At 40.4% G+C, this 22,843-nt stretch overlaps 1 protein-coding gene across 1 annotated transcript in view; it reads left to right on the forward strand.

Annotated features, from left to right (window-relative positions):
- Nucleotides 1–20,401, forward strand: part of SIM1 (SIM bHLH transcription factor 1) — a 68,675-nt gene extending 48,274 nt beyond the window's left edge. Inside the window, exons 10-11 of the mRNA XM_052645929.1 lie at nt 17,062–17,464; nt 19,671–20,401. Of these exons, the coding sequence (XP_052501889.1) occupies nt 17,062–17,464; nt 19,671–20,401 (1,134 nt within the window). The remainder of the gene's footprint in view (nt 1–17,061; nt 17,465–19,670) is intronic.
- The last annotated feature ends 2,442 nt before the right edge of the window (nt 20,402–22,843 follow it).

Consider the following 22,843-nt stretch of genomic DNA (forward strand, 5'->3'; position numbering starts at 1 on the left):
TTTGGATCTAGGGGAGAGTTAGTGTCAAAAAAGAAGTTGGGCAGTGGGCAAAGCAGCTGTGCTAAATCAAATGGAAAGCTTCTGGCTTAATGGAAATGATGGCTGGAATTTGTGATTCTGCCCCACAGCTGAACAGAGGCAAAGCAGGGGGATGGCTGAATCCACCATCAAAATATGCCCAGGGAAAGGATCTGACCCAGTCATAATGGGAAATTTGTAGAGTTAAGTTGGATTTGAATATCTTTGCTAAGAAATTTAGATTTCCTTAACTCATCCATCCTTCACAGATTTTTAGGAAACCCCTTTAAGCACATTATGGCACATTGAATTGCAGTGTTTTCCTGGAAGGTCAAGTTCTGGATGTATATTATTTAACAGTTTGTGCTCTTTTAGTTTTCCTTATTATTTTCCTTATTGTACTTGACTTAGAAGATGAGAAAGTAGATCCATCCTTCCATTTACAGATACCAGTTTGAAATTGATCACTTCGGTAGAGGGCCTTTGAGCTTTAGTTTCTTTTTACAGAGTTACAAGTCTGATAGGCCTCCTCTTTCAGCATGCAGAAGGCCAGTGATATGCCTGCCAATAATCTGTTGGCCCAAGTCTAGGACAGTGCCAAGAGCAGCTTGGGCAGCCGTTCTTTGTCGAGACTCAGAATAAACCGATGGAAGGCCAGACAAAGCTGCAATAAGGGGCTGGAGCAGGTGGCACCACCTGCACCCATCTAACTCAAGCCCATCTAATCTGCCACTTATATGTGAAACACCAGAGAGTGAGTCACAGTATCAGTGAAAAGACGGAAGTAGTTCTGGCTCATGCTCAAAGCCCATCAGGGAAGAAGATTACCATTAAAACTAGTGCTACTGGTCCTGGAAACCCAGGATTTATCCAGTGGGCTAGAGCCACTTCTGTATTATCAATGTGAAGTTGAGATCTCCTTAATCATTTACAGCTGTGTGTGCCAGGACATTAAAGGGCCTAATTAAATGTTTATTACCTGTTTAAAATCTTCAGTGCAGTGAAGATACCTGCCAGCCTTTGGGACTTTACCTTTGGATTTATAGACGGATGTGGACTGTGGATTTCATGGTTGGGAACAGCTCTCTCCATATGGAACCGTCTAGGGGATTCCTTACAGAATTATGCTGGAGAAAACCCGGCCTCTGGTTCCGAGTGCTGGTTCCAGCTGCACGTCACCCTGACAGCTAATGAGATGTCGACTGTACTTATTTTTCTGTGAGAAAAATGACCGAACCAGATCCCAGCGACATTTTTGTAACTGTGGGGGGTGGATTAAGAGAAGGCCTATGACATTTCAAACCACATTTGAGGTACATAAAAAAACATCCCATGTTTCTACTTCATGAAATTTATCAGGAACTTACAGGTATGAAAGATTTCTCACCAAAATATTCTTTGAACTAAAAATAACTAAAATGTGGGTTAAAGCTAAATATGTCACAAAAAACAACAGATTATATACTAGGAGTGAAGCAGATCATAAAAATAATGAGTGAAAAATCTTGTGAACCCATTCTTTAAAACTGTCATCTTCATCTGATTAAAGATGACGATTTATACCATTTTCTAAAATGAAGAGAGAAATGGCCTAAGTATTTAAAATGTTTAATCATTAAATTTTTAATCAGTATTTGCTTTCTAATTATTTATAGTTTAAGCAGAAATATTTATTGTGTAGTTCCTCTAGTGGAGTCATCCTTGACTCTGGAATGTGACTCAAGATTGACATTTTTTTCTTTTAAAATGCATTCTCTAATTTTCCTTGAAGGTTTCCTTAAGCTTAACTCTTTTGAAGTTGTATATAATTAAACAGAATTTCATCTAAAATTTCATGAGGATGCTTTTCCAATGCTAAACATGTGTGAGACTTATGTAGAAATCATGGTATATTTAGCCTTTTTAAATGTATGTTCCTGAATTATGTTCCTGAATGTTCCTGAATTATTCTTGCTGTTGATTAATTAGATAATAAATTACACATGAAGTAAAAGCAAAAATTTCTACCTGCCATTAATAGGAGTGCAGGAATGAAACAAATAATGTCTACTTGATATCTTCTTTGCAGTTTCATTTATTTACAATTTCTAGGTAGTAAAGTTTTTCATGTTAGAAATGGACTTTATTATTTGACTGCTATTCAGTTACATTTTCACAGGCAAATGTTTTCAGTCAGCCCTTCAGATTAGCAAAATAACTTGCATAATTGTCATCTTAAAATGCATTTGATTTTGACATTAGTTTTTCTCTTATGCTTATGTTTATCCTTGACAAAACCCCTGGCAATTTCCAATGTGTATAAACCAAAGCCGTTCTTCATAGCCAACACAACTCCTGTTTGAGGGAAGCACCCCCAGCAGTGGGGGTTATTTTAATGGACATGCTGTATTACTTTAATCTAACCCTTTTACCATCTGTTCTTCCCATAACAGTGAATGAAAAAAAAAGGACATATTTTATGTTTCAGGGTTACATTAGTAAAAAGTAAGATAAAAGTGATTTAAAAGCATGCATATGTTCTTAGTACAATGCAGTCTGCATCTGTGATTTTTTTTCTCATGGTTCAGACACAAATCAAGAGGAAAGCTGTTCATGCCTGATAGAGTGAAAGTTTTTCATAGAAAACAGGACTTTACCATAAGAGGGTCTCTCTCTATATTTTACAGCTAAAAATGATATTTAAAAAAAAACCTCAGTGAGCTGCCAGAATAAAAATAGATAATGATAATATCTATCGTTGGAACATCTGGCATTTTTCCTGAGTTGCCTTGTTGCTGCCATATCCAGATGAATGCAGAGCACCTGTCTGGAACATGCTGTTGAGGCAGGAGAGACTCTCATGACTTGTTATCAAAAGGGGAATATCTGTGCTATAACTGTTGTGGAAGAGTGCTTCAGTACTATGAGGACATCACCGAGGCTGTGTGGAGATGGTCTACTGGAATGTAGAGGCTGGAGAAAGCTCCCTTTGTAAGAACATGCTTGGGGACCTGAGATCCATTACTGCTACCTAGAGGGTGGGACACTGCTGTTTTTGTTAGCTAGGTACCTAAGTCTAGACGAGTCCAGGATTCTGGAAAGAGCAAAGATTCTGGAATTGCGTCTCTCCTCTTAAATATCATACTCATGTGAACTTGGGCAGATTAGGTTTTTTGTTCTTGCTTCATTTGTTGCATCAGTAAAGGGATCAGTGATTTAAGATGTTGTGAGCATTTAATAAGATAATGTCTGTGGGATCTCAGTACAGTGACCAGAGTGAAGCAAGTATTTGATAAAGGTAGTGTGATGGGTTGTTGTGTGATGGGTATTAGTTAGCATATGCAAATCATATGGTAAACTGCCTCTTAGTCATAAGTTCATTTTCCCTTCCCAAGTAGCTACAGTGTTAATAGAGAGTAAGAGCTCCCTTCTTTGAACTCCTTAACTACATTGCTTTTCTGTTTGTTCAGCCCATGCCATTTTTGAACTTGTATTCAAGTTATGTCTTGTACATTATTTATACTGCTTCTAATATGAACACCTTGAACATAGAGCTGTATTTCTCAAATCACTTGGCATACTGCCTTGCCAATATTAGATGTTCAGTAAATATCAGAATGAATCATAGAGTGAATTGTTGTAAATAGTTTCCACTGAATGCATGTAAAACCCCAGCTGATGGCTCAGATTTTTAACCGGATGAAGTGTCATTCTCTTTGAGAAGGAATGATTCTTTCACGAGCCCTGAGTCTCAGAGGAGAGCTCGGGGCTATGACTGGGATCTGACATCCATTGCTGGCAGGCATCCAAGCTCTTTGCTGGTCGGTGTTAGCCCACCTTTGGTGGGTGACATGTGGTTTCAAGTTTATTAGAACCAGGGCATCCTTCATCTGACTCATTTTTTAAATTTACCAACATGAAAGCCTGTTTTGAAAATTAAATTTTAAATAAGAAATAGGGATAAATTAAGGTGCAGAGTATTCATAATAATAAATTTTCTAAGAAAGAAAAATAGAAGTTTATGCAAAATTAACCACTGGGAGTTGGTGATGGACAGGGAGGCCTGGGGTGCTGTGATTCATGGGGTCGCAAAGAGTCGGACACCACTGAGCGACTGAACTGAACTGAAACTTTCGTTGTTGATAAAATCTAATTAAAATAGGGAATCGAATCATTCCATTTCTTATCTTTAAACAGAGGAGAGTGTCATTACCTTTTCAAAAGAAGAAGAGCAGATATGCTATAAGTTCTAAAATGTGATTTTTTTTTTCTACCTAAAAATGGTCTAGATATCAACAATTGCTGGGAGAACCATCCACAGGTGCTGGCTAATCGATCATAAGTGTCCTCTCTCTCCACCCTTGAAACAGATCTGTGGGCTTTCTGTCAAAGTTAAGTGATAAGAATCATTGGTACCAAAGGGCATTTGAACCTTGAAAATCAGAGCATTTGGAAGAAAAGGCCGTAATGTTTAGGTGATTGGCCAGTCATCTGATTTCTTTTTGCAGCTGGGATGTTGATTTCTTTTTTAAATTTTTTATACTGAAGTATAGTTGATTCACAATATTGTGTTGGTTTCAGATATATAGCAACTGTGATTGTTATATATACATATATATATTTCAGATTATTTCCATTATAGTTTATTATAAGATATTGAACATAGTTCCCTGTGCCTTACAGTAAATCCTTATTTCTTATCTATTTTATGTATAGTAGTTTGTATCTGTTAATTTCATACTCCTAACTTATCCCTCCCCCCTCCCTTTGCCCTTTGGTAACCGCAAGTTTGTTTTCTATGTCAGTGAATCTGTTTTTGTTTTGTGTATAGATTCATTTGAATTATTTTTAGATTCCACGTATAGGTGATAGCATATAATATTTGTCTTTTTCTGTCTGGCGTACTTCACTTGGTATGGTATTTTCTAGGTTCGCCCATGTTGCTGCAAAGGACAAGATTTCATTATTTTTTATGGTTAATATTGCATTGTAAATATACACCACATTTTCTTAAACCAGTCATCTGTTGATGGGCACTTGGGTTGTTTCCACATCCTGGCTGTTGTAAATAGCACTGCCATGAACACTGAGGTGTATCTCTTCGAATTAGAGTTTTTATTTTTTCCAGATGTATACCCAAGAGTGGAATTGCTGGATCATATGGTAGTTCTATTTTTCATTTTTTGAGGAACCTCCATATGATTTTCCATAGTGGCTGTACCTATTTACATTCTCACCAGCAGTGTACAAGACATGTTTTTTCCAAAAGAGATGTTGATTTCCTTATCCTTTAACCTATGTGTTTTATCTCTGACATGCCAATAGGATGGAACTGAAAATATGACCTCTAGATGATATAATCTAGGGAAAAAATCATTTTTACAAGATTGTGGTATAACTATTCCTCTCTACTGAAAAGAAAATCATTGATTAAGGACCTTTAGGTCCCCAACCTTTTTGGCACCAGGGAGCAGTTTCATGAAAGACGGTTTTTCCACAGACCTGGGGTGGAGTGGGGGATGGTTTCAGAATGATGTAAGTGTATTACATTTATGCCTGCTGCTCACCTCCTGTTGTGCAGCCTGGTTCCTAACCGGTCACAGACCACTACTGATCTGTGCCCCCAGCGGTTGGGGACCTCTGCTTTACTACATATATATCTGTAACATTTGCATTTTAAGAGTAGTTAGATGCGTGTTATTTACTTGATCTTCCCTGCAATGGTATAATGCAGGCAGTCTTTTCCTGTTCTGCAGATGGAAAAATCAAAGCCCATAGGAGGTGATCTTCAGGACAAGTCATGTTGGATGATAGTAGATCAGGGTCCACCCATATTTGAATTTAGATCTGAATGCTGTTTCTACTGGAATCTCTAATTCATAACTTAAAATAATATTTTTATGCACAAAATATTAATCATCAGTAATAAAAAACAAAGATATTTAATTAAATTATAGCTTTATCAGAGCATGTTTCTATTTCTTCAGAAAAAAAGTTTAAAACAAATGGCCTTGTCTCTAATCATTCTATAAAAATGAAATATTTTGCTATATAGGATTTTCTTATTTTAAAATACTTATATTGAAGAAATTCCCTGATAGTCTAGTGGTTAGGACTTGGTTCTTTCACTTCAGGGGCTCTGGTTTGATCCCTGGTCAAGGAACTAAGATCCTGCAAGCCACGTGGTGGGGCCAAAAAACAAACAGAAATGAAACACAAAATCTTAACTTTGAAATGATTTCATGCATAAAGAAAAATTTCAAGGACTGTAAAGTATTTCTGCCTACTAAACCTAGGTTCACTACAGCTTAACATTTTGCCATATTTGCTTTGTCATATTCTCTTTCTCTTTTCCCACCTGCCCTCATTTTTTATTTTTTCTGAACCAGCTTAGAGTAGGTTCCATATATAATACCTCTTTACCTACACCTTACTACTCAGTGTATCAATATATTGCTTGGTGTAGTGGCTTCCTACCAGTGGGGAATTGCAGTTTTTGTTAACTGCTGCCAAATTCCCTTCCATAGAGGCTGTTATCAGTCTGCATTTCCATCAGCAGTGGGTGGGACAGAGTACCTGTTTGCCCACACTATGTCAAGCGATGTATTGTCAAGCTTTTGAATGTGTGATAATCTAATGGTTAAGAAATGGTATCTCAGGGACTTCCCTGGTGGTCCAGTAACTAAGACTCCGAGCTCCCAATGACAGAGGCCCCAGGTATGACCCTGGTCAGGGAACTAAGATCCCACATGCTGCAACTAAGACTTCATATGCCATAATTAAAGATTCCACATGCTGTAAGATCCCAAAGATTCTATATGCCGCAATTAAGACCTGGCACAGCCAAATAATATTAAAAAGAGAAAAAGAAATGGTATTTCATTGTTTTAATTTGCATTTATCTTACTCAGAAGTTAAACATGTTTTCATATGTTTAGGCTGTTTTAATACTTTTATGAATAGTCAGTTTATGTCTTTTGAGTATTTTTCCTTGTGCTTTCTTTTCTTCTGTTATTTTTCTAACTTTTGAATAGAGAATTGAATTGATGTTTATTCTTTCACTTTTATTGAATTAGGTATCTACAGCTAGATATCCCATAAATCTGGATATGTAGTATTTTAATTATCCTTTTCCTAGAAATTCTGTAGTTTATACTTTATTTTCCTATTTTCTCCAGGAGTTAGTTTTGTTTTTTTTAGGTGGAAAGATTCTTTTTTAATTGTTCTTAATTTTTATTTGTTATTCATTGAAGTCAGAGAGTGTTGTTTATAATATTTCTACTTGGTCAAATTTCCTAAGTTTTTTTTTATAACCTAATATTTTATGAATTTTGATGGCTCATCATGGAGGCTAAGGCTTATTCCTTATTATCAGTGTGTAAAGTCTGATATATAACCATACCATTTATTGTTTTTTCTTTTTTTTTTTACATCTTCTGTAACTTCCCTTATTTTGAAGGGATTTGCCTTATACTGAAAGTGGCATTTTAGTCTCTTATTATTAGGGTATTACTCCTTGTATCTCTATGGCTTTGGCTTTATGTAGCTGTTATCACCAAGTTATTTGATGCATAGGTAGAAAGACAAGAAAAAAAGAATGTTTTTTAAGCAAGAGAATAACATGATTAGATAGGAGTTTCAAAAAGATTTCTGAAGTGGTTAGGTTCTGGGAAACCCTAACACCAAGCTAGGGGTTTGGGAGTTTTGGGGAGATGGCAACCCACCCCAATTTTCTTCCCTGGAAAATTCCATGGACAGAGGAACCTGGCAGGCTACAGTCCATGAGGTTGCTAAGAGTAAGAAATGATTGAGCATGCATGCATGCAAGGGGCTCATTTGTTGTTCCTCTGGCAGGAAGACACCAGAAAGACAGAAAGTAGCTTAGTGGTTTCCAGGTACTGGAGAGAATGAAGAGTTACTGTTTAATGACAAGAGAGTTTTCCAAGGTAAAGGTTTTGAGATGGGCAGTGATGATTGCATAGGAATGTGAATATACTTAATGCAACTGAATTGTACACAAAATTAGGTAGGATTGAAAGCTTTATGTTATGTGTTCAGTTCAGTCGCTCAGTCGTGTCCGACTCTTTGTGACCCATGGACTGCAGCACCCCAGGCCTCCCTGTCCATCACCAGCTCCTGGAGTTCACTCAAACTCATGTCCATTGAGTCAGTGATGCCATCCAACCATTTCATCCTCTGTCGTCCCCTTCTTCTCCTGCCTTCAATCCTTTCCAGCATCAGGGTCTTTTCCAATGGGTCAGTTCTTCTCATCAGGTGGCCAAAGTATTGGAGGTTCAACTTCAGTATCAGTCCTTCCAATGAACACCCAGGACTGATCTCCTTTAGGATGGATTGGTTGAATCTCCTTGCTGTCCAAGGGACTCTCAAGAGTCTTCTCTAACACCACAGTTCAAAAGCATCAATTCTTCAGTGCTCAACTTTCTTTATAGTCCAACTCTAACATCCATACACGGCTACTGGAAAAACCATAGCTTTGACCACATGGACCATTGTTGGCAAAGTAATGTCTCTGCTTTTGAATATGCTGTCTAGGTTGGTCATAACTTTCCTTCCAAGGAGCAAGCGTCTTTTCATTTCATGGCTGCAGTCACCATCTGCAGTGATTTTGGAGCCAAAAAAATAAAGTCCATCACTGTTTCCATTGTTTCCCCATCTATTTGCCATGAAGTGATGGGACTGGATGCCATGATCTTTGTTTTCTGAATGTTGAGCTTTAAGCCAACTTTTTCACTCTCCTCTTTCACTTTCACCCAGAGGCTTTTTAGTTCTTCACTTTCTGCCATAAGGGTGGTGTTATCTGCATATCTGAGGTTATTGATATTTCTCCCAGCATTCTTGACTCCAGCTTGTGCTTTATCCAGCCCAGAGTTTCTCATGATGTACTCTGCATAGAAGTTAAATAAGCGGGGTGACAATATACAGCCTTGACACACTTTTTCCCCTATTTGGAACCAGTCTCTTGTTCCATGTCCAGTTCTGTCACTTCCTGACCTGTATACAGATTTCTCAAGAGGCATGTCAGGTAGTCTGGTATTTCCATCTTTTTAAGAATTTTCCAGAGTTTATTGTGGTCCACCCAGTCAAAGGTTTTGGCATAGTCAATAAAGCAGAAGTAGATATTTTTCTGGAACTCTCTTGCTTTTTCGATGATCCAGTGGATGTTGGCAATTTGATCTCTGGTTCCTCTGCTTTTTCTAAACTTGAACATCTGGATGTTCATGGTTCATGTACTGTTGAAGTCTGGCTTGGGGACTTTTAAGCATTACTTTACTAGCGTGTGAGGTGAGTGCAATTGTGTGGTAGTTGCAGTATTCTTTGGCATTGCCTTTCTTTGGGATTGGAATGAAACTGACCTTTTCTAGTCCTGTGGACACTTGTGAGTTTTCCAAATTTGCTGGCATATTGAGTGCAGCACTTTCACAACATCATCTTTCAGGATTTCAAATAGCCCAACTGGAATTCCATCACCTCCACTAGCTTTGTTCTTAGTTCAAGTGAGCTTCCTGAGGCCTGCTTGACTTCTCATTACAGGATGTCTGGCTCTAGCTTGGTGATCACACCATTGTGATTATCTGGATCATGAAGATCTTTTTTGTATAGTTCTTCTGTGTATTCTTGCCACTTCTTCTTAATACCTCCTGCTTCTGTTAGGTCTATACAATTTCTGTCCTTTATTGAGCCCATCTTTGCATAAAATGTTCCCTTGGTGTCTCTAGTTTTCTTGAAGAGATCTCTAGACTTTCCCATTCTATTGTTTTCCTCTATTTCTTTGCATTGATCAGTGAGGAAGTCTTTCTTATCTCTTTGCTATTCTTTGGAACTCTGCATTCAAATGGGTATATCTTTCATTTTCTCCTTTGCTTTTCACTTCTCTTCTCACAGCTATTTGTAAGGCCTCCTCTGACAACCATTTTGCCTTTTTGCATTTCTTTTCCTTGGGGATGGTCTTGTATTTCTTTTCCTGTACAATGTCGTGAACCTCTGTCCATAGTTCATCAGGCACTCTATCAGATCTAATCCCTTGAATCTATTTCTCACTTCCACTGTATAATCATAAAGGATTTGATTTAGGTCATACCTGAATGGTCTAGTGGTTTTCCCTACTTTCTTCAATTTAAATCTGAATTTGGCAATAAGGAGTTCATGATCTGAGCCACAGTCAGCTCCTGGTCTTGTTTTTGCTGGCTGTGTAGAGCTTTTCCATCTTTGGTTGCAAAGAATATAATCGATCTGATTTCAATGTTGACCATCTGGTGATGTCCATGTGTAGAGTCTTCTCTTGTGTTGTTGAAAGAGAGTGTTTGCTATGACCAGTGCATTCTCTTGGCAAAACTCTATCTGTCTTTGCCCTGCTTCATTCTGTACTCCAAGGCCAAATTTGCCTGTTACTCAGGTATTTCTTAACTCCCTACTTTTGCGTTCCAGTCTCCTATAATGCAAAGGACATCTTTTTGGGGATGTTAGTTCTAGAAGGTCTTGTAGGTCTTCATAGAATCATAAACTTCAGCTTCTTCAGCATTAGTGGTCAGGGCATAGACTTGGATTACTGTGATATTGGGTGGTTTGCCTTGGAAACAAACAGAGATCATTCTGTTGTTTTTGAGATTACATCCAAGTACTGTATTTCAGACTCTTCTGTTGACTACGATGGCTCCTGCATTTCTTCTAAGTGATTCTTGCCCACAGTAGTAGATATAATGGTCATCTGAGTTACATTCACCCAGTCCAGTCCATTTTAGTTCACTGATTCCTAAAATGTGGATGTTCACCCTTGCCATCTCCTACTTGACCACTTCCCATTTGCCTTGATTCATGGACTGAACAGTCCAGGTTCCTATGCAATATTGCTCTTTACAACATTGGACTTTACTTCCATCCCCAGTCACACCTGCAACTGGGTGTTGTTTTTGCTTTGGCTCCATCTGTTCATTCTTTCTGGAGTTATTTTTCCACTCATCTCCAGTAACATCATGGGCACCTACCAACCTGGGGAGTTCATCTTTCAGTGTCCTATCTTTTTGCCTTTTCATATTGTTCCTGGGGTTCTCAAGGCAAGAATACTGAAGTGGTTTGCCATTCCCTTCTCCAGTGGGCCACATTTTGTCAGAACTCTCCACCATGATCTGTCTGTCTTGGGTGGCCCTACATGGCATGGCTCATAGTTTCATTGAGTTAGACAAGGCTGTGGTCCATGTGATCAGTTTGGTTAGTTTCCAGTGATTGTGGTTTTCGTTCTCTCTGCCCTCCAATGGAGAAGGACAAATGGAAGCTTCCTGATGGGAGAGACTGACTGAGGGGGAAACTGAGTCTTGTTCTCATGGGCAGGGCCATGTTCAGTTAATCTTTAATCTAATTTTCTGTTGATGGGTGGGGCTGTGTTCCCTCCCTGTTATTTACCTGGGGCCTAACTATGTTGGAGGTGTAATGAAGATAATAGAGACTTCCTTCAAAAGGTCCCATGCATGCACTGCTACACTCTGTGCCCCCAGCCCTGCAGCAGGCCACCGCCAACCCACACCTCTGCCAGAGACTCCTGGCCACTTACGGGCAAGTCTGTGTCAGTCTCTTGTGGGGTCACTGCTCCTTTCTCCTGGGTCCTGGTGCATACAAGGTTCTGTTTGTGCTCGCCAAGAGTTTGTTTCCCAGTCCTGTGTAAGTTCTGGAGGCTCTGTGGTGGGGTTAATGGTGACCTCCTCCAAGAGGGCTTATGCTGTACCCAGGTCTGCTGCACCCAGAGCCCGTGTCCCGGTGGCAGTCCACTGCTGACCTGTACCTCCACAGGAGACACTCAGACACAGTTCTGTCTTAGTCTCTGTGGGGTCTCTGCGTCCTGGTGCTCACAAGGTTTGTTTGAGCCCTCTGAGCGTTTCTGGCAGGAATAGGGTTTGATTCTAAATGTGATTTCGCCCCTCCTACCGTCTTGCTGGGGCTTCTCCTTTGTTATTGGATGTGGGGTATCGCCTCACAGTTGCTCGAGAACTGCACAGCCACTGCCCCTGCACCTACTGTCTTGCTAGGGCTTCTCTTCCCTTGGATATGGGGTATCTCTTATGTTATGTGTACTGCTAAGTCACTTCAGTTATGTCTGACTCTATGTGACCCCATAGATGAAAGCCCACCAAGCTCCCCTGTCCCTGGGATTCTCCAGGCAAGAACACTGGAGTGGGTTGCCATTTCCTTCTCCAATGCATGAAAGTGAAAAGTGAAAGTGAAGTCGCTCAGTCATGTCCGACCCTTAGCAACCCGACGGACTGCAGCCTACCAGGCTCCTCTGTCCATAGGATTTTCCAGGCAAGAGTACTGGAGTGGGGTGCCATTGCCTTCTCCTATGTTATGTGTATTTTCCCACAATTAAAAATAATTTTAAAAAGAAAAAGAACAGTTACAGAGGACCTGGAAGTGGGAAAAAATGCTGCTGTAAACATTCATGTATCGGTTTTAAAATAAATATAATTTTCATTTATCTGGAAAAAGTGTCCAGTTTTGCAGATAGCAGTTGCACATTTAGGCTTTTTAGAAACTTCTAAGCTCCTTTCCAGAGGGGCTATATCATTTTTCATTCCTATCAGCATTGCACGAGTGAGCCAGTTTTCCTTCATCTTTGTATTGTCATTTGGTATTGTCACTATTTTTTTATTTTCAGTTCAGTTCAGTTCAGTCGCTCAGTCGTGTCCGACTCTTTGCGACCCCATGAATTGCAGCACGCCAGGCCTCCCTGTCCATTACCAACTCCTGGAGTTCACCGAAACCCACGTCCATTGAGTCGGTGATGCCATCTAGCCATCTCATCCTCTGTCGTCCCCTTTTCCTCCTGCCCCCAATCCCTCCCAGTTTTATTTTAGCCAGCCTAATAGGTATGTGATAATATTTCTTAGTTGTTTGAATTTTCCATCATGTTTTGTCACCTCGTTATCTACTGAGTGAAATGTCTCTTCATGTCTTTCACACATTTTAGTGTTTTATTTTTGAGTTTGGGAGTTCTTGATTTTGCTTGATTTTGAGTTCCTTACCTGTGGTCAGTGCTATGAGCTACTAAATATTAACTTGTGTTCATATTTTGGCATTGATCGAGCTCTTTCTTTCTGAGAATACTTTTCTTCATTTTGCCTATGTCCTCATTTCTTTCCCTCTCTCCCCACTCTCTCTCTCTCTCTCTCTCTCTTTTACATAGTCTCTTAAGCTGCTCTGTACCCTACTCTCTGTACCCACAGACTCACAGCAACTGCTGTTGGACTTTCTCTTTTTTACTTATAAGTAATTTGAAATTTGGCATATTCCTTGCCTCCTAATAATGCTGATAGCATAGGTCATGTGAGGTTTAATTTGTGCTCTTTGATAACCTTATGGTTTCTTGGGGGAGGATGTGTGAAGAGAGGCAGATTCAAATGGATGCTATTATCTTTCCTACTCAGAAGCCTCTAGAATGGAATGATTTATTGACCAAAAGTCCTCATAATACCTATAAAATTTGTGTTATGAGATACTTGGGGGGAAATTAACATTAGAGCAAAATTATGACTGACATAATAGCCTTCTTCTTATAACCATGAAAATAAAAATTCTTGGACTCATATTATAGTTCTAATTATCTACTTTAAATAAGTGCGACAGGAACAGGAACAGGCATAGGGATCATGTGTTTCAACACTAGAAAGGATACCAAAAATTGCTTTATCATAAAGAATATTAGAGCTGGAAAAGTTCAAGGACTAACCTAACCTCATATGTCATTCTATAGCTGAGGCTAAGAAAGATAAATTTTCCCTAGGTTACCCTGGTGGGCTACAGTCCATAGGGTTGCAAACAGTCGGATACAACTGAAGCGACTCAGCACACATTCACACCCTGAGAGTAACTATCAAGAATGGATCTGGAACCAAGTCTCCTGGCTCCCTGTCCCTAGGGACTCTTCCATTAAATGGCCCCAACCCTGGTTCAGCTTTTCCTGTTAGGACACAAGAAATTAAATCAGTTGCCTGTGACTGTACATGTGGTTAAGTAGCAGATGTAGGTGCCAGGGAGACCAGGAGTCTTCATCTGTGGCACTTATTCACAGGTGGCATATGTTGCCTGGCTGCCTGCCTGCCTTTCTGCCCTCTTTCTTTCCTCAAACATGTCATGAACAACTGAACTACTTCAGATCAAATTACAGGGTTGTAGTGTTAACGAAGTATGGTCTGTTTTAAAGGGTGGACATGGCTCACGGTTTTTTGTTTTGGGGGGCTTTTTTTTGTCCCATGAGGGTTCTTAATTTCCCACCAGGAATCAAACTGGTGCCCCCTGTAGTGGCAATGTGGAGTCTTAACCACTGAATACCAGGGAAGTCCACGGCTCCCAGTTTTGATGGTGCACTCAGGTTCAAGTTTATAGGCCTTCTCTTATAAAACAAAGCTTTACGGCTTGGCTTTTCCTCCATACCTCTAAAGCAGTGGGAGGGCTCAGTCTAACTGAACCACCCAGCTCCCGCCTGCTTGAAGGTCAGTGCCTGCACTGCTGTGGTTTCCTGATTATCAACAAGAGGCTTCTCTGTCAAATTCTTCTTCAGGTGCTCTTGAAATGTGTACCTCACGTACGCCAGGGTTGCCTCATGTTGAATTTTCTTTGTCAGCGAAGGACAGAATGTTCTCTGCTGCACCAACAGCACTTTCCCATACACACTCAGGGAAGGCTTTTAGTCCTCTCAGCAGGGCTCAAAAGTCTTGACTGGAGCACTTCAGAAATAGGCCTGGTTTATACTTTTATAAAAACAAGGAGAGTCTGGGAAATTCCTAGTGTGGAATAGTACTGATGATCTTGAATTTTTCCTAGCAAGCATGTGGATGGTGCTACCAGAGGGCAAATGGATAGCACGCTGGTCCCCACTCAGTCAGGAGAGAGGGTGGCAGCCCCTGCTTGGTGAAATGAGAGGCTGGTATTCAGGGGGAGAAAAGGCAGATGGCAGGTGGGGGCGTGAGTAGGAGAAACGGAGCTCGGGGTGCCGTGATATGTCCACCCTACAGGCCTGCAGGAAAGAAGTTCAATTTTCTGTTTTTTTGTCTTGATGGAATATGGTGATAGTCCATATGTACATTCAGAAAATAATTAAATTAACATTAGAAATAGCCATGGAAAAATCTTGACCCTGGAATCACCTGGAACTCTGTCCTGATATTTATCAGTGTGCTATGGAGTTGCCCTGGAGGAACCTCTGTACATCTCCCTGGTGGAGCTGCCTGTTTGCATAGAGTTGGGGAGGGTTGGGATTCTTTCTTCTGTTCAGGGTGGGCCTAGGAGAAAAGGGAGAGTTTGACTTGTTCTGATAAGCCCTCATCAGGGATCACATTTGCTCAACTAGCGTGTAACATGAAGAACAATAGAGCCTGGGAATTTCTCCTGTCCCTGTGCCTCCCCCCATCCCTACCCCCCTGCTCAACCTCCTTCCCACCTCACATACCCATCCCTCCTTCTTGGGGATGAGAAAGAAAATGCAAACTGGACTTGTATTTTGATTCCTGAACCTATAAAGCAGCTTCAGCCACTTTTCTGGTAATCTCTCTAACATTGAATCCTTTCTTTCTCCTCTCTTCCTTACCATGGAAGAATAAAAGCAGGCTTTGAAACCAGATAAACTGTGGGATGGCTGTGGCATCTTATTAAAACTCAGTGATGCAGTGTCCTCATCTATAAAATGGAGCTATGTTACTGTCCAGGTGGTTGTAAGGATTCATTTATATATCGTGAGTGGTTAGGGTTAGCATATTGCTGGGCACACAGTAAGTTCCCAATAAATAACATCTATTATTATAGCAGGTAATCTCTCTATGGTACCAAGAATTGTGTTTAGCATCAGGAGACCAAAACCTGGTAGAAATGATTATATTACTGATTTTAATGGCCCTTGAGGAAACTCACCTCCTGGGGAGGTCCTCTGGCCTTTTATGTTTTCTTTAAAGCACCTGACCAAATACTCTGGCAACAGGTGAGCAGTGTGATTTCGCAGAAGTGCAGCCTTGCCTGCAGCTATGTTATCCTGACGAGCCTGTGCATATTTGAAGTTTCACTTTAGAAAGCAAGAAACACATCCTAGTGAACAGGCTAACTTATATGGGACAAGACTGTCCCAAAGTCACATTGAGACTGAATTAGGTTAAGTATTTATTAACTACCTTGTCCTGTATCCAGCATGACTCTCAGAGAGTTACCAGTCCAGTGTGAAGCCTTAAACCTTGCTTTTGTTTTGTTTTGTTTTGATGTAAGAAAAAATGTGAAAAGCCAACAGGAGTAAAATATGGTGCTCTCAGGACTTCCTCTGGTGGTCCCAGTGGCTAAAACTCTGTCTGCCACAACAAACATGGGGGCACAGCTAATTACATAAATAAATAAATATATTTTTAAAAAAATATGGTGCTCTCTTGGACTCTCTTTTTGACACTACCACTTGTGTAGCAATGGAGAACTTGGGTTTGAATTCCGGCTCTGCCAGCTGCTAACCCTGTCATCTTGGGCAAGTCATTTCCCTTCCTAGGGCTTTAGCTTACCTACCCATTTAATGGGTTGCTAATATCTCCACTTGGGATCCCCTGGTGACTCAGCTGTAAAGAATCCATCTGGCAATGCAGGAAATGTGGGTTCCATCTCAGGGTCAGGGAGATGCCCTGGAGAAGGAAGTGGCAAACCACGCTGGTGTTCTTGCCTGGAGAATCCCATGGACAGAGGAACCTGGTGGGCTACAGTCCAGGGGTCCCAAAAGAGTTGTACCCAACTTAGCAACTAAACAACGACAAATATTTTCACTAAAGCGCTTGTAAGAGTTATGTCGAGTAGTTCACGGGAAGTGCGTCCAGCAGTGCCTGGCATTTAGTTCAGCCCATGTTCGTCATTAGTTTTATCTCCTTCTTCCAGCGGCCTAAAGGATTTTCTTCGCGGTATCATGACTGACTTGGGTGATCTAAATCAGGGGAGCCCTGCCTGGCGCTAGAGCCCAATATGACCTTAAGGATGCTTTCAGACCTTGGGGCCTTTTTTTTTTTTTGAAATGTTCTTTTCTCGTCCTCTCGGTTTCAGTACTCCGGATTTCCCACGGAAAGATCGGAATCAGATCACGACAGCCAGTGGGGCGGCAGTCCCCTGACCGACGCGGCCTCCCCGCAGCTCCTGGACCCCGCGGACCGACCGGGCTCCCAGCACGACGCGTCGTGCGCCTACAGGCAGTTCTCGGACCGCAGCTCCCTCTGCTACGGCTTCGCGCTCGACCACTCCAGGCTGGTGGAGGAGAGGCATTTCCACACCCAGGCCTGCGAGGGCGGCCGGTGTGAGGCAGGCAGGTACTTCCTGGGAGCGCCGCAGGCGGGGAGGGAGCCCTGGTGGGGCTCTCGCGCAGCCTTGCCCCTGACCAAGGCCTCCCCGGAGAGCAGAGAAGCCTATGAGAGCAGCATGCCTCACATCGCCTCGGTGCACAGGATCCACGGTAAGGGCGAGCTCCAGACTCCCGACGCGCAGCCTGGCACCTCTGGGCAGGGTTATCTTAGTCTAGGTTGGACCCTGGAGTGAACCCCACCCAGTGAGTTTTCTCCTTGGAATTTACAAATCAGAAACTCCAACCAATGGGATCTTAAGAACCAAATCCGCTCTTTTGAAGAGTATCGATTTTGCTGATGTTTGCTTAATCCGTTTATTTTGGACAGGCGAGTAAACATGATTCCCATTTTAACATTAAAAAAAAGGAAAGGAATTAAGTTAAAGTGAATTAAGTCTATTCCTACTAATGTGCAGTATGCATGCGTTTAAATTTCTGCTGTTTTACTTTCTTCTGTATTCTCAGGCTTCAGATGTGGACAGGGAGTAGCTTGGGGCTCCTTTAGCAGGGTTTCTCAATGAGGACACTGTAGGTGGTATTGGGGGTGTTGGGGAGGCCTGCCTTTGTTTTATGGCCTATCACTCACTGTCACAGGTGTCTTAACCTCCTTGGTCCTCTAGGCATTAAATGCTAGTAACTGCTCCCTTTGTGCCATTACAGCAGCCCATAGTATCCTCTGTGAGTTGAGGATGGAGTGAAATTTGGAGCCCATGGGGATTTTCACCTTGGGATTATTTTATGGCTTTGTGAACACATAGAAATGGGTGCTTCAGTTAAAACCTTTAGTGTTATCAATGCTCTTCTATGTCCATTTCAATGTAATCTGCTCAAGGAGACCTCATCCTGTCCATTCCAAGCTTGGGCCCAGGCAGGTCTTGATACCCCTCCCCATTTCATTAAAAGGCAGTGACACTAAGATTGATCCAATGGCCATGGTATTTCTCTTCCTGCTGTGTCTCTCAAATGAGAAATATGCTGGACATTGCGGTTCTCCCCATAAAGTCTCCTGCAAATACCACCTGGGCACTGACTGTTTTCTATGAATGAGTTTACTTCGTTTCCATTTTTGCTTTTTATTTTTCTGCTTTTATTTTTAATTTCTCTAGTTTGGTGGCCTGGGAATAGAAACCCAGGGCAAAGGGTAATTGCTTGCCAAAGAATGGAAGTGAAGTGAGAATCCTGGCTTAACCCACATGGTCGTGAGGGAAATATTAGATATAAAATAAGAAAAGGGAAAAGGAAAGCAATGACTAGTGTGATCCTGGGCTTCTCTGCTGCATTAAGCAGTTTCAGCTTTCATAGGTCCCTTTCTGCTTCTCTTCTCTCTTTTTATATTGACTTCAAACTCTTTGGAGAATAATGTAGTTTATGGAATAATGGTTTGGATGCACTCTTCATCTCTCTCTTTGGTTCAAAACAGGTTATTATTAACATTTAAAATGTTTATTTATTCTTCACTTTATTTTAGAAGCAATCTAAAATGCCAGAGTTTCTATATGATTATATGTGTGTGAAACTGAGCTTTATTTTTTAACACTAGATTTAGGAAGACCATATTTGTATTTTTGATCAGGATGATATATACATACATATATATCTCCATTCACACATACACATGTATGAATATGTGTAGATATTTTTAACCCTCAAATAGCTTGAAAACTAACATTAGAGGTTTTTTGTAACTCTACTTAAGATACATATAGCAATTTTAACATTTTAGGTGATTTAATGGAAATTAAGAAAATAGTCCAGACTATATTATCCTCATCCTCAATCTTAATTGAAAGCATTTCTAAGCATCAACAGAACACTTCTCTAGAAAATAACATAAACCAAATGTGTATTTTCTTTATTATTTACAGTCAGGTCCCAGGGATATTCATCCATGGACAAATATAAACATACTTTACTGTTTCACTTGTTGGCGTTCACAGTGCACGAACCAAGTTTACCTTCTAAACTTGTTGTAAACTTCATCTGCACTTAAAAGCCACTAAGAACTATGAATTCCAGGACAATATGTTGATATTCTGTCATGTGCGCCTGTGTCTGTTTCAAATATTGGTGCACATATTAAAAATGAAAGATAAAAGGTTTCTTTTAATAGGGAAAAAAAAAGTGAAAGTGAAAGTCGCTCAGTAGTGTCTGACTCTTTGCGACCCATGTAGCCCTCCAGGCTCTTCTGTCCATGGAATTCTCCTGGCAGAGATACTGAAGTGGGTTGCATTTCCTTCTCCTAGGGAAAAGAAATTCACTTGCAATTTTGGGGGTGAATTTTGAGACCACTTACTTTTTTACTTTTTCTGGTTTCTAGGGCGAGGTCATTGGGATGAAGAGAGTGTGGTCAGTTCTCCAGACCCTGGGTCTGCCAGCGAATCAGGTGACCGATACCGCACTGAGCAGTTTCAGAGTAGCCCGCATGAACCTAGCAAAATCGAAACTCTGATAAGAGCCACCCAGCAAATGATTAAAGAAGAGGAGAACAGATTGCAGCTAAGGAAAGCGCCCCCAGACCAACTGGCTTCCATTAATGGAGCTGGGAAAAAACACTCCCTCTGTTTTGCAAACTACCAGCAGCCCCCACCAACAGGTGAAGTCTGCCACAGCTCAGCTCTTGCCAACACTTCACCATGTGACCACATCCAGCAGAGAGAGGGAAAGATGTTGAGCCCTCGTGAAAATGAGTACGACAACAGTCCCACAGCACTGTCTCGGATAAGTAGTCCCAATTCAGATCGCATTTCCAAATCCAGTTTGATCCTAGCTAAAGATTATCTACATTCTGATATGTCTCCCCATCAGACACCAGGAGACCATCCTGCCATCTCTCCAAACTGCTTTGGCTCCCACCGGCAGTATTTTGACAAGCATGCTTACACATTAACTGGATATGCCCTGGAGCACTTATATGACAGCGAAACCATTAGGAACTATTCCTTGGGCTGTAATGGCTCACACTTTGATGTAACTTCCCATCTAAGGATGCAGCCGGATCCAGCACAAGGACATAAGGGAACATCTGTTATAATTACCAATGGAAGCTGATGTTTTTTCTAAAATATTTTGTTCTTTAAGGATCTCTGAAACATATTTATCATTTAATGCCCCACTACCAGCATTTGTAATGCCACAGATTGTTAGAATGGATAATTTAACTTACTGGGTATTTAACATGTGTTCTTGTGAAATCAAAGACAGAGCACTGGCATTCAGGGTTATACATCGATAATGGAGCTAAAGTGAATACACAGATTTGCCCCTCTATTTATATGGGAGACAGACTAGATTAAATTTTGAATTGAAAAATACTTGTGTAGATTAAGTGAGCATATATACCACATGAAAGGACAGATGGATGACAATGCATTATAGTGATCCAGTGAACTTCATACACATAGACCACTATCCGCAATCTGCTGTATATACTTTACATACAGAAATATTGACTGTATTTCATAAGTACACCCCAAGTGGGTAACTTTCCTTAACCCTAGCACATAGAGCATTGGAAAGAAATTTCTATTCCCAAAATAACCTAGAAAGAGGGAGATACATCTCATAAACTAGTTTTTCTTTGTGGTTTCAACCATCTAAAGCATTTGATTTAGGCATAAATTAACAAAATTGCTCTGAATCTAATACAAGAATGAGTTTTCACCTGGTATCCATTATAAGCAATCAGGAAGTATGATTTTGCACCTTACTTTTGAGTTCGACAAAGAACAGGATCACACTGACATAGCGTTAAGGGTTTTTCTAAGTAAAAACACTGAGTGTTGGGACACACATCAAAAGCTTGGTGTGCCCAATTGGAAATAGCTTACTAAAGATGGACAGAAGCAGAGAAAAATCAAATGATATCTCAAAACAAACAAGTGTCAGCAGATGTAATCAACATATTGGGAGCTTATAAAAAAAACTAGCCAAAAAACTAACCAAATGAAAACTCAAACTAACTCACCAGGAAAAAAGGCTGATAAGTGGAAAAAAAAAAAGCCAACAGAAAAACTTAGGAAAACCAGTGAAGTACTACATGACAGCAGTATAGCTGTTTGAAGTGTTTGAACACATGTCAATGCACAGATGTGCAAATGTGACACGTGGAAAGCCTCAGGAGAGAGTCTAAGATAAAAGCTTGGGCTGATGGACAAGTGGCTAAAAGGGCAAGAGCAGTTCTCTGACTGAAGGAGCAGGCAAAGTGTTCATTTTCCATATTGTTTGTAAACAGCAAAATAAACTTGGTCTTAGGTTCATGCGATACAGTAGAAAGATGTGGACTAGATGTCAAGATCTCTGAGTTCCAGCTCTGACCCTGCCTGTAACTTATTTTGGGAGCACTCACCATGCTTGAGCCCCAGTTTCTTTATCTGTATGGCAGCTCTAAAGTTCCAAGATTCTGTGGTTCATTGGAACTGAGCTTGTCAACCAGTTAATAACCATCTGATGTGCGTTATCAAGGCTCATCTTTCTGGCTTTTCTGCACTCAGAGAGAGGTCTAGATGCTTTGAAACTCAAGCAGGTGCATGGGCTCTTTCAGACATGTTATAGCTACAGTCAACTTTCTAGTTCAGCCAAGGTATAGACGGTAGAAACTGTGGGAGAAGTAATATAAATAATATTTATTTAATGCACCATTCTCTAGTAATCAAAGCAAAGTGACACAAGTGATTAGAGAAATTTTGTAGAAAATATTTCCTGAGTCCCTTGCCTAAAACTCATGTGATATGGAAGGGCGTGGGGTGTATTGGAAGAACTTACTTATCATTTTGAAGACAGAACATGACATTGAGCACTCAGGGATTGGTACTATATCTTCATCATTTAACACAGTTATTTGAAAGTCCAGAGGCAGGTGACAATCTGAATGATGGTAATCTGAGAGATGAATACTGTTTGTACATGAGAAAGGAGGCTACATAAAATTAAATAGTTCTTGGGTATGGCAGCAACATTTGTGCTATAAATGAAAAAGGTGGCAAGTGAGTGAGACAGTCAGTGTATACTTTCAAAAATGTTCAAAGAATAATAAAAAAACTAAAAATTGAACTATACAAGCTCTGGAACACTTCAACTGAATTTTTGATCAATTTGCAACATGAAGTAAGGTTTTAGGAATGCTAAAATTTTTGTTGAATTCTGTAGATGGACAAATGGTTCAAAGGCACACATAGCTCAAGAATATGGTGCATTTTGGAAAATAAATCTGTACAGGTGGGCATTACTGATGGATACATGTTCTACCAAAAGTGCTCTAAGGACAGATGTTATCAATATAAAAGGAATGGAATCTCAAGAATCAAGAAAAATGAACTGAAATGAAAGAAAACACTGTCAAAGAAATTTCAGTGGGGTTTTTATATGAAAGAAAGTTAATTGATGAAAGAAAATATGAACTCTGCAAATAGGGGGTACTCAGAAAGAGTAATGCACTTTAAAATGGTTTAACTAATATTTTTAAGTGAAGACAGAATTAACTGAATTACATCT

The sequence above is a fragment of the Budorcas taxicolor genome, chromosome 9, assembly GCF_023091745.1.
Source record: "Budorcas taxicolor isolate Tak-1 chromosome 9, Takin1.1, whole genome shotgun sequence".
Classification (NCBI taxonomy): Eukaryota; Metazoa; Chordata; class Mammalia; order Artiodactyla; family Bovidae; genus Budorcas; species Budorcas taxicolor.